The sequence below is a fragment of the Sylvia atricapilla genome, chromosome 7 (genome assembly GCF_009819655.1).
Source record: "Sylvia atricapilla isolate bSylAtr1 chromosome 7, bSylAtr1.pri, whole genome shotgun sequence".
In the NCBI taxonomy this organism is placed as follows: domain Eukaryota; kingdom Metazoa; phylum Chordata; class Aves; order Passeriformes; family Sylviidae; genus Sylvia; species Sylvia atricapilla.
In genome coordinates, this window is record NC_089146.1 from 7,089,462 (window position 1) to 7,102,358 (window position 12,897).

Genomic DNA, 12,897 nt, shown 5'->3' on the forward strand with positions numbered 1-12,897 from the left:
AAATTTAAAAGACTCTAATGATATTTAATGATTGAACAGGCTGTATTTGCTTCAGAAATCACCAGGAAAAGCCATTGTGCAGTATGGTATCTGTGTTTATTGAAATTGAAGACAGTTTATACTGTCCAGTCTCCTTTCTTTATCCAAAGTATTTTTACATTCTTTCCAAGTGTTTTGCCAAGGTATTTTGTTGAGGGGTGCTTGTCATGCTCCTTTGTAGCATTGGCTTCATGGTGGATGGGGCAAAGCCTTTGCATATGATACATGGTAGGAAGTATTTTGTCATCTTCTGAAATGAAAGGAGCTCCAGCAAATATTCTCAATTTACTAATTTCAGTCTTGTGTTTTATGTTAAGGCGGAAGAGATAACTTTAACAATTGGTCAAGCGTTTGACTTAGCTTACAGGAAATTTCTGGAATCCGGAGGAAAAGATGTTGAAACAAGGAAACAAATTGCAGGTTTACAGAAAAGAGTAAGTTCTGAACTATGTTGTTCTTTTTAAGAGACAAGAATTAAATGCTGCTGTATTTGTCTTACCTGCTTTTTATAGAGGCATAATTCTCAGCAAAATTTCCAGCGTCATTCTCAGATTGTAAAAAAAAAACCAGGAAATGTGTTAAAAATATTTTATGTTTTGCTGTCCTGCAAGGACGCCAAAAAGCAAAGTTGAACTATGGAGGATAGTGAAATTTCATTATGCTTTGTAGTCAGATAACAAGTTAAACCTTGATTCTAAATCACCAGATCTCTGATGAAACTTAAGCTCAGTGAATGCTGTTGTTGAAATCTGTGACTGTCCCAATAGCTCTTGAATAACCACTTGCTTTGTAGATCCAAGAATTAGAAACCGAAAATGCAGAACTGAAAAATAAAGTTCAAGATTTGGAAAACCAGTTAAGAATAACACAAGTGCACGCATCTCCAGTAAGTACACGACATAACTCTTGTGTCTGAAGCCACTCTGTATTTTATAATCACCTCTATAATCAATTTTGTGATCATTAAGAGCACCCCTGCTGTTCCCAGAGATTGCCATTAGCGTGCAGTGATCAAGTAACACGTCTGTTGAAGGGCAGTGTTGGGCTAACAGGGACATTGTGAGGAGGCAGCAGAAGTGCAGATTGCAGCTCCCCAGCTGTGGCTCTTCCATACCTATTTGTTGCTGCCTAAGGACAGTGGATGCTCATTCCAGCAGAGATCTGAATGTGCCAGCTGAGGGTGGAAAACAGTTCTGCACTGAAAGGCTCTGGTTCCTGAATGCTGCTTGGGAGCTCCTCACACCTTTGCCACAAGCACACGGTCCCCTGTGACTGACACTCTGCCTGCCAAGGAGTCCGTAGGTCTTGGTGCTAATGCTGGGGAAAGAGGAGCAGAGGTGGGTTCCTCGCTGGAGATGCCAACTGCTCTGCAGTTCCTGTAGATGATCGGGACAGAAGCTTGTTTAAATTGCTGGCTGGCACTTCTGACACCTAGGCAGGACTTCCAAAAACATGGGTTGCACTGCAGACTGGTCCTAATGACTCCCCTCTTCTTACAAGTGTGCTCCATCTGCATAGCTTTAGGCAGCTGTGAAAATAAGTCCAGTTTCTTAATGAATGCCTGGCAAAATCTTAGACCTAGAGGAACTGCTTTTCAGCTGTGCATTTTGGACTGCCTTGTTTCTGCCCTGAATGTTCACCACTTCCCCTCAAATGGATGTTCAAAACTGTGGGCAGTGCGAAAGCATTTTTGCAGTGGTGCTGACAGTTTCTCAGTAGTGTCTGTACACTCTTTATGTTGATTAGATGGTTGTTCCATGAGGGACTGCCATTTCTTTTTACTGAAATCTACTTGGAGGAGAAAGCACCATAAATTATAAATACTGTGTAACCACCACAGTGAACATTTTAAATTATGAATATCTTCTCACTTATGAAGCATTCAGTGATAGGTAATCAATTTTAATACTAGAGTTAATATCAGGTTAGTCAATTCTTTCATCTTTTATTTTTCTCAATTTGGATGACAGTTTATTTTTATTTATGAATATAATAACTAAATGCATACTTGAATGTAAATAAATAGGCTCTTAAATCCATTGCAATCAATTATTTTCTTTCATTTAAATTAAAGAACTTTGTAATTCCATTAAGAAAAAAAAAATTAAGAAAATTATTAATAATGCCCCCAAAATACCTGGTACCTTGTGATTTGTGGTGTCTTTTAAGACAATGATGTTGCATTCCATATTAAAGAGTTAAGCTCTCAATTTATTAATTTGCCAGCCACTTGTAAACTCTCTCCCTAGATGTTGTTTTATTGTTAATTACTCTTGGTACAGTGAACAAGTATATTGCTTAAATAGTACTTGTGCTGCAACAAAACTATAGAATATTGATATTCATTATTTAATTTCAATAATCACTGTTGGCTATTAATTTATTTTACTGTTTTATTTACTCCTTAATCTTTAAAATGAAAGCCCCAAACATTTCCTGTCACAAATGCTTAAAATTGCAGTAAGAGTCACCTCAGAGCCTGTTCAACATCTGCATCCATTCTGACACAAAAGATTTCCATAAATGGGTGGGTGCTGGAGCAGCCCAGAGGTTGGAGCTCTGGAGAGAGATCCATACTCCTGGAGATGCTGGATCTTCCCTGAGCATGGTCCTCAACAGCCTCAGCTAATTGGATCCTGCTTCAAGCAGGAGTTTGGATTAAGCTCCTCTCCTTTTACAGGATTCTTCTGTCAGTTGTGCAGCCAAAAATTAAAACCAAACAAAGCCAACCGACCAAAACCAAGCCCATTTTTTGGAAAACCTTTCTCAGCTGCAGGCCCACAGCGGCTCTCACCAAGCACTATGGACTTTGGCCCCTTAGCAAGAGGCAGCTTTCAGGCGGGTCCTGTCCAGACCAGGTCTTGTGGAAATGGTAAATGAGAGCTCTCAAGTGTGCTGCTGTAGGAATAGCTCCACGTCAGTGCGACTGATAGGTTGAGTGAAGGAATGGACTGCTGAGGCTGACAAGTGACTGCAGTGAGACAAAAAGAAGAATAAATATTTTTAGGGCAGTTTCAGTCTGTTAACAGGATTATCAGTCAATATGCCTGGGATAGCAGTGTGATGGCACCTATCTCCTTTTTCACTGTATGAGCAACAAATATGTATGAAGAAACAAAATTACAAACAATTCATATAACAATTGATTGCCTGTTAATAGTTTGCAATTGATTTTTTACACTTTTCAAATCAACTGTAATTTCAAGTATGATTCTGCAAAGTCTCAATTCCTATCAGTAAAAAGAAGTGCAAAAATTTCTTTCTCCCTGTTTCCACATAATTTCTGTAATGAGAAAGGTCCCTTTAGCTTTAAACTAAATAATTGGAGATTTTTTTCTGAATTTAAACTAAAAATATCTGTACTGCTGCTGCTCTGTCTTCAAAATTTAATAACAGATCTATATTGTGATTATTTTGTCAGAGTAAACTTTTCAGATCTGCTGATAGTATTTTTTGAAATAAAATAGCTTAAATGAAGCTGAATATCCACCATGGGGAATAATACCTTGATTGAGCCCATTTCTAAGCACCTTTGTATGGATGGGGGGAAGCTTCCTTCCATGCAGATAGTCTTGGTTTTACATGCTGTGAATATAAGATAATTGTTCTTCTGACTTAGAACAGATTTATAAATTATAAGTTTTATATTTTCTTGCATTTTTTGTATCACACTGTTGAACTATACAGAAATGCCAGTGCCATACAACAGCTTTCTAAAGCTTTTCTTAAACATAATTTTTTTTTAAATTTTTTTTTTAATCTTTTATGGCTGGAGCTCCTTTTCTGGCAGTCCAGCTCTGAGGCCTAGTGAAGGGATTGTTCAGTGGTCAATGGAAAGTTTTAGCCTTGATCCTTGACACCTAATGGGATAAAAGAACACGTGCCTTTAGCTGGCATCACAGCAGTTTGCAAAGAAACGTTCAGTTTCAGAAGCCAACTACAGATGGTCAAAAGTTGCTTCTGTTTGTGCTTGAGCAGCACCTTGGATTCTCGCGCTTCCCCTGTTGTGTTTGGTTGTTGGCATGCTGTTTGTGCTCTCCCAGCGTTTGCAGAGGTGCTCCAGTGGCTTCGCTGTCCCGCAGGTTGTTGAGCCCTTGCTGCTGTGCTCAGAGCATGGCCACAGCAGCCCCTGGCAGTCAGCAGCTGCTGCATCACCCCAGCAGCAAGGTGATGGAGCGAGCAGCTCCTTCCCAGAGCAGGGCACAAACACAGCACCAGGAGCACTGACATCCCTCTGGGCCGTGTCCTCTTCTCCCTCGGGGCCCATCCCAGTGCAGCCAGGGGGTCTGAGCAGGCTGAGTGTCAGCCAAGTCAGTTCCACCCCCAGGAGACAAGAATTAGGAGCTTTTAGAATTTATTTCACCTGTAGAGTGACACGCTGCTGTGACAGACAGCACACGATGTCACTGTCACGCTTTATATATTCAGGTCCTGATCCAGGGCAGAATGCCTCTCCCACTGGCAGTGACTGGGAAGCCCTGGTACCATTTGCATGCAGTGCCAGTCTAGAATTTCTTCATTCCTGCTTCTGAGGAGCATTGATTTTAGTGTGTCTTTACTCATTCTAGACACATTAGTCTTCCCCTTAGTTTTCAATGAAATGAAGAAGGGAGGAAAAAAAGCTCTTTGGGAAATTAGAAGTTCAGCAGGGGGAATTTTTTGTGTTATATCACTGACCTTTATCATTGCTTTGTGTGGTTTGTGGGGTTTTCTTGTTTGCTTTTTTTTTTTTAAAGCAAGCCAATTCTGCTCTTTCTGACAGCTCAGTCTTCTGATTCCCAGATCATTTTCCCACAAGCAGCATCCGATTAAATTTCCTGTTTTCACTTCAGTATCAAAAGAAAATAGAATGTAAGAGCATCTTGAAACTGTAGGGGGAAAACTTAATATGTGTATGGTTTTAGGGATCTGGTTCACTGCACATTAAAAAAAAAAATGTTTCAGCATGCTTCATTTTTAAGTAGATACATCCAGGCTGTCATTTGAAATAAACTTTTTTAACTTCCTGTTGTCAGTGAAAATAAGTTGGTAGCTAAATATGAAATAAAACCATTTGCTCAGCATCAGATGTAATACTATCAAGACTTAAAATTCCAATCCTGTTTTATTTCCAAAATGTTTTAAAAACATTTTTTCTGTAGTTTCACAAACTCTAGACCAAATGTGATGTGCCAGGCTGGACTGCAATATGTGGCTTTGCTGACAGATTTAATTCTCCAAAAGGAGTTGCCCCTGTGCTCACATATTCAGTTTTTGGATAGTAGTGGTGAACGTGTTCTTTTCAGAACATAAGTACTAAATACTAATACAAATACTAAAGCACCTTAATTTGCTGATCCCTCACATCAAAATGTGTACGAATTGATGACTTATCCAAAAATCCATGCACGGTCTAACTAAGAGAAGAAAATGCAAGCAGTGGACTGTAAGCTAAAGCTTCGTTTTAAGCACAGAATCAAAAATATTTCAAGTTGATAATTTCATAAGACAGAACATTTTTCCAGCTGAAATATCTGTTACTAATTGTTTTAATTAAATTATGTTTTAAGTGATAATAGTGAATTGGAGTTTTAGGGAGTTTAATGTGAATCCTCAGTTGCTCTATTTTAAAAAAATCAAAATAAATAACTTACATATGAAAATTGAAAGTAGTAATAATTTAAAAATTTAGGGATGACTTTTCTCTCTCCAGTTTATAAGTAGTGCAGGTGGAGGGCTTGTTCAGGATGTACAAATGAAAAGTTGGTCTAAAACTGCTTTTCTGATAATTCTTGCTTGTATTGCAGTTTTTTTGCAGGCCAACTAAGGGCTTATTTGAGGACATATTTTGAAATAATACTGACAGAGTGAAATGGGTGCAAAACACATGATAGAATAGTGCCATTACCTACCCTCTGCATTTTTGCAGAGTGTGTAAATGGGTGAAAAGCCTTGGCAGCAATCAAGTTCTGCTTTTGAGGGATACAATTACCATCAGGATTCTCTCCTTGCTTGGTTATAAGTATCACTGTGAAAATTTTTCTGTAGATGCTTGAAATCTAGCCATATGGCCAAATCAACATCAGTATAATTTAGGTGCTTTTTCTGTCAGTTCATAAACTCTGTGGGAAAAATAAAATTTCTTTCTGAACCTATAAAAGCAGCCATTAAGGCAATGAGATCATAGCTGGAAATGAAAGAGAGAAAACTGGATTGTGTAATGAAATTTATTTGCATAAAATATATTGTGGAAGTTGAACATCAGATTATCAATCTTCACGCTTTTTCTCTCAGGATATTGTAGCTAATTAGATTTACGTTTGCTCAGCACATTCAGTAAATAATGAACTGCTTCGTGATCATTTTTTCTGCATTCAGGTCGATGGGTTTGAGCAGTCTTTCTAGAACTTTGAAGAGTTAGTCCCTCAGATGGCTAGAATTTTGTTTGCCAATGCAGAAGTGTTATGCAACAGAAACTATCACTTTTTTTGGTGTCCTGAGTGCCTCTGTCGAGGACATGCAATCCCAAACTGAGAGTTCCCTTAGTTTGCCTCTCGAGCTGCGCTGCCATGTGCCATGGGAAATGTTGGCGTGGAATGTTTCCTTTGTCTCACTGCTTTGCATGCGCTGCTGAAGTTCCTGTGACTTGTGTATCTGTTGTTTACTTCTCATCTGTTTTAGTGGCTTGGCAGTGCTTTAATGGCTGGCCTTTTTCGCATTCTGTCTTGATTACGTGAGCACCGTTGGATTCTCGTCTCGTCATTTGCCTGTGGGGACACTGCAGCCTCCAGTGGGGGGCTTGGGGGCTGCTGCTGTGTGGAACTGCAGCCTCCAGAGCTCAGTGCAGCCCTGGCTTCACATCGTGTCCTGCTTGCTGCTGTTTCCAGTGCCAGTGCTGCCCAAAGCTGCCAGGGTTCCCTGGGAGCACTGAAATGGGGGGAAGCAGAAGGGAAGGGCAGCAGGAAGAGGTGCAGGGAGAAGCAGCCCCAGAAGGATCAGTGCTCTTCCATGCACCACTGGTGTTACCAAAGAAGCGGTGTGGAATACATAGTCCTACATGGAGGTGCTGCAAAACCCCTCCAGTTTTAAGCAGAGCATTAAAGATACTGATTTAGCCCTTTCCTCCAAGCTTTTGTTGGGAGCCAGAAGCACAGGCCACCTGCCCCAGTGACCCTCACTGGAAAGCTTTACCATGCTTATGGGAAAAACCCAAGATAGATGTTGGAACTCTATACAGATTTCAAAACCCATTTAGGAATGTGTTTATGCATATCGCTTGATTCCTGTTTCCACCAAGATTGCCAAGTGGGAAAATGCACATGGTTTTTGGTTGGTTTTTTTTCTCTTTCTCGCCTATCTTCAGCTTTTTTAGATTTATAGTATTCTGTGTTCAGTTGTTTGAGCACTTCTTCATGAGGGGATAAAATTCTGTTACACTTACGATGTTAAAGAAAATGAATTTGAAATTGCCTATGGCATATTTTATGTCACTGGAAAAGTACTAAATGAACTGAAGATGTAGCAGTTAATTAATGAAACTGCTGCTTATAACAGTATTTTATGAATTAGTAAGTTATGGAGTAACGAGTGTTCTTAGTAGTCCCAAATCTCAGGAAATGAGCAGGTTCTGGACTAAATGCATAATTTTCAATTCAAGGTCACTCACCATTCCCTGGAACATCACTGCAGTCACCCACTGTGGTGGTTCTGAATATTACCCATTTGAATGTTCTAAGGAACAAAACCATTTCCTGATTTATTCTAATTCACATTTAGGTGATTGCTATGTGGGTGTGACTCAGAGATTGAAATCAGTGTCTAGAGAGACTTTGTAAAAAGAAACAATTTTGAAGTGATTTCCTGATTAATAAAATCTCAATCGTGCTTTCTAGCATGATGCAGCACAAGAGTGCATCTTCAGCACCATTCTCAGTAGAATGAGTCAAAAATAAATCCTTTGCTGGCACATAATTACATCTAACCTTAAAAGAGACCAAGTCCACTGAACTAGTATGATAATTTCATGAAGTATAATTTCTTGTTGTTTTTCTTACGTTAATGGAATAGGGCCAAACTGGGACATGTTGCATCAATGCCACTGTTACTACAGGTCTGAGTGGGAACTTCGGACAAAACACAGTTGCTGTATAAAATGATAATTCAATTATTTTTACTCCATTTCCTTCCTTTATAATTTGGGGTAAGAATATTAATTTTCAGAAGCTGCACCCTTTTCAGGTTATATTTTTTAGAGTAAGGATCTCTTCCTTTTCCCCCTGCACTTTGTGCCTCTGTTTTCCATTGTTGAATACGCTTCCCTGCTGCCCCTGTGGTGTCTGTGGGCTGCTTGGACCCCGAGGGCTGTGGGCAGGAAGCCCATCAGCCCTGCAGGTCCTTCTGGGCCATGGGGTGAGCTGCAGAGCAGCACTCCCCAGAACACTGGGACTGTGCTGCTCTGCAAATGAACACTTCCTATGGAAAATTCATTTCCTGAGCAGGTGCATTCCCAAAAGTGTTGTAGGAAGCTGGCCACCCCACATGGTGTGTGGTGTCCTGAGTGTCACTGGTGGGACCTGTGACTGCTCCAGTTCAGGGCTCAGATGATACCAGGGCTGTACATTCTGGTTTGGAACTGAGTTTTTCCATTGCCTGGATTTGATACACCATCCCCATGGCTTTGCTGCTTTGTGTCCTATGGGCATTTTGCTGCTTTCTGTGTGATTTTTCACGTGATGTCCATTACTTATCCTTTGCTGTTTTGCATTTCAGGAGAGTATTTGGCTTTCTTAATTACACTGTATTAGTCTTTTTGAGTGTTTATTATTCCAAGGGCTGGTTTTTTTCCCCATAGTTATGTATAGCAGCAGGGATTCCATGGCAGTAGTGCACAGTAGCACTGCAATTCTTCTACCTCTAGTCTGCTTAGACTCTTGAAAAAATAATCAAAATTCTCTCCTGTAGGTTTTTTTTTTATTTCTTTCGTATTTATTACCATTCCAAAGTCTCCATTTCACAATTCCAGTATGGAAATTTTGGAAGTGGGGATAAAAACATTTTTATGGTGAGGGTTTTTTTATGCTTAATTGCGAGTTTTGAGTAATTTTGTGGGCTGTTTTAATATTCTCAAGTATGGCACTATTACTACATTCAGTCACTTGTACCCTTAGCCAGGTTAATCTGTGAAGAAAGAGGCTGAGACTCAGAGACTCATTTTAAAAAGATATGAAATGTTTTGTTTTCTACATAGCACTGAAAAAAAAATGTTTAAAATAATTGACTGAATCCTGCTCTACTGAGTTATGCAAACTTCTAATAAAATAATCATGACATACCCATTGTGTAACACTACAAAGGGAGCAAAAAGCAAGCTTCAGAATTGTTGCTGCACTCATCTGCTACTGCCCCTGCCTGGGCCAGTCCCAGGGGTTTAGGCAGGACACCTCCAGCCCAGGGGCCATTCCTGCCTCCTCTGTGTGGAACCCTTGGCTCTGGCCAGTCAGAACTTCCTGCACAAGTGTGCAGTCCCTTCTGTGGAGGTACAAAGATTAATGTGTCCTCTGAAGATTTTGGTTCAATAATGAGCTGTTCCTTCAGCATTGGTGGGGTATAAATGGTAGGTTTTTCCTCAGTTAGTCAGAGAGAAGTCTGACCTGGGCATTAACCAGCACAGTAACTCTTCCCCCCAGACTTGTGCCTGCCTGCTAATTTACAAGTGCAGATGTGAGAGATTGCTGATACCTTGTTGGATCAAGCCATTTCTTAGCATCTCATACACACTGTTGGAAAGATGTCTGACTTCATTTGATTTGGTGTCATGATCAAGGATCAGATTGTCTTTGTTCCACTTGGTACTGGGTTACCTCTAAATGTGGCATATTCTTATATTTAGTTTTGAAGTGTTTCTGTATCTTATAACTATATCACTGAACAGCAAGTTGCTGACAGGCTTTTGTGAAATATGAAATGTGTTTCTTTTTTCTTCTTTCCCTGACGTTACCACGTTCTGTTCCTCAGAATGTTTTCTCTTTCTGTGATTCCTTTTCAGCTGCTGCACATAAAGTGTGATAATGATGAACATATGTTTCAAAGACCCTCTACTTTTTTCTGGTGTAACAATGAGGATTCACCTCCTTGTTTAGATATCTCTTCCATTACGCTTACTCCTAGGAGTTCTCCTGACTCTAGACTACCACCTGGATTGTTAATACCACCACCTTCAAAAAGTGGTCTTCCAAAGCCTGCCAGTGAATACAGCTGCCCAAGACCTCGTGTAATCTTGCTGTGCAAAAGCTTTTTCAGTTTGGGTTTCTGTTTTTGTTTTTAATTTTTTGGCTTTCTTTTGTTTTCTGTTGTGTATTAACTTGCATTAAAAATGTGCATTTTGTACAGTGGCTAAAGGACAGGGCAGAGGAATCTTGGGTTCTCTAGGGGTACTCTTAAAATATGGAGTTTGTGAAGAATTACTCTTATTTCTACAGAGCTTTTTCTCTTCCATCCCCAAAACCTAAGTTTTTATTTTTCCAACGTGTTTAAATTAGCCCATTAATTAATGACCTCTGTTATCTGTCAATCTTTCATTAAATTTCTTTATAAAAAGGATAATGATTCAAAACAATTCTAAAGGTCCAATTTCAAGGGCTTCTTCCCCCATGAATTAACAGAAAAGCAATGAGCCATTATATAACTTTCAGTATATTTTATAAAAACTGTGCAAAATGAAGGTTGAAAATTATTCTCAAATATGAAATGGGCATTTAGCCTGCTTTTTCATATTCATGTGCTTATACCCTCAATTCTTCTTCCATTTGCAAGTAATATTTGGCTTTATTTCGTGACCATCCTGGGTTTCTGCATGTGCTCACTAAATAAAAATGCTTCTTGTGCTCATCCATATTCAAAATACACATTTCTTAATTCACTTACAGTGTTAATTAAACAATATCAGTAGAATCAAAATGGCCAGTAAGTGACTTCAACAAAATGGATTGTAACTGGGAAATGAGTCTAAAGTTTGGGTTTTCTTTTTTTGCCTGAAAGACACATTTAAAACTAGATGTAAGTGCTCTTTATCTATCTTCTAGATAGCCGTAAACATTTAGCAAATAATAAGATGTTCCATTAGCACATATGATCTCCAAGGCATTCTAGGATTACCCGTGGGAGTTGATGGAAATGAGGTGATGTAAGCATTTCTTTATCCCCTAAACCTGATCCCACCTTCCCGATGCCGACAAAAGCCCAGCTACAGTCCCAGCCAGGTTTGGATGAAGGAAGGGGTGGGCTTCTTTATTATGTTTATTTTGGGTCCAGCACATCCATTGCTCTGCTTTGAGTGGGAGCGGATGACTTGGCAGTGATTGGATTATCCTGGGTCCCTGCAGGGTTAAGGCAAGATCCACGGGCACTAACAGGGGCTTGTGGTGTCTTAACTCTGCACTGGAATCTTCACAGCACATGGTCTTTGGAATTCCACTAGTAACTCAAGTTGAGGATAGTAAGAATTTTGGATGTGTTAAAATCTGGTTCTTGTATGAAGTTAATTCACCTGTAGAATGTGAATTGCAATGACTGAGGTTTTTTGTGGGTTTTTTTAAGGTAAAAAAATAAAAGCAGCGTGTTAAATGTAGATTTTTTTTTATTGCTATGCTTCTGTATATCTGGAAGAAATACCCCAGGTTCTTTTAGATATTGAACAGTTATAGATCTCTCTTAATCCAATTTTAGAATATTAATACAAATTTAAAAGATGAATTCAAAACTCCTAAGAATCACAGAACCTCCAAGAAATAGGCAGTGTAGGACTTGAGAGCCCTGCGTTTTTTCCTCTTTTAGCAGCACTTTCAGAGGAAGGCTGTGGATCAATATAGAAATATTGATTGCTCAGCAGCCACTGCAGAGAACCTCCAGAGGGAAATAGGGGTGGTTCAGGGTTGCCTGTACTACTTGGCTTGGGAATCTGTGACAAGAGCTGTCCCAGGGCAGGTGCAGGTCTGCGGCACAGGCACTGAGGACAGGAGCGTTCCAAAATAAGGGTTTATCCATGGAATTCTCATGGACAAGCAGTGCTAAGGACTACCTGCTTGCCAGGTTATCATACTGTGTATTCTGAATAAAAGGATCCATGTGACTCATTTAACTCATGCCTCAAAATTTCTGCATGGATAGTTTGGGCAAACTGAATTTTGTTTCAGAGCTGCAGACCTTTGCTGCGCCTGGCTGGCCTTTCTAATACACTGGATGTGGGAATTTCTGTCTTTTCTCAGCAATAACACGAGCACACAAACTAGCTTTGCCTTCAGCTTGTCAGTCTCAGTTTTAATCTCTTTCATCCTCTGTCTTCAGTGTTCAGTATATTTTGACTCGACTGTGCCTTGCTTGTGCCCTGAAGTAGCAGACTGGTTGCAGGAGGAATGAACCATTCAAAACCCAATATGGCTGAATTGTCGTAATTGGTGGATTTGGGGTTTCTTGCTTGCCCAGTATTTTTTTTTTAACCTTTTCCAAAGTCCTGGGCCTTTTGAATGAAATATCTTCAGTTGTACCTTTGAGCACAACAGGTTTATTTTGGAAATCGATATTCAGTGTATCACGTCAGGATTATTATTATGGAAAAACACATTTAAAGCTTTGATCATACCAGTTTCTCTAAGCTGCCAAAAGAGAGTTCACGTAAAGAAGAGTTAGTAAACCAAGAATACTGGGATTGTGTCTTTTAACTTGGTTCTGTGCTCTCCAGAGCAGAGCACATCGTTGCTGCCATATTACCTAGACTCGGTCTCGTGAAGGTGTCTGTGCTTGTATGTTTGCAAGAGAGAACTGCTTGTCACAGCTTTGGCAGGTGTAACTGTGATACATTTTCAACTGAAAATGGAAAAATTA

The 12,897-nt window shown here is 39.7% G+C and overlaps 1 protein-coding gene across 5 annotated transcripts in view; it reads left to right on the forward strand.

Annotated features, from left to right (window-relative positions):
• The window catches only part of GULP1 (GULP PTB domain containing engulfment adaptor 1), a 125,837-nt gene that overhangs the window by 96,648 nt on the left and 16,292 nt on the right, over positions 1 to 12,897 (forward strand). For 3 of the 5 annotated variants that reach the window (XM_066322508.1, XM_066322506.1, XM_066322507.1), the window contains exons 7-9: positions 357 to 473; positions 833 to 925; positions 10,064 to 10,288. In XM_066322508.1, coding sequence (XP_066178605.1) covers positions 357 to 473; positions 833 to 925; positions 10,064 to 10,288 — 435 coding nt within the window. The remainder of the gene's footprint in view (positions 1 to 356; positions 474 to 832; positions 926 to 10,063; positions 10,289 to 12,897) is intronic. The other 2 variants (XM_066322510.1, XM_066322509.1) reach the window with 1 other exon arrangement.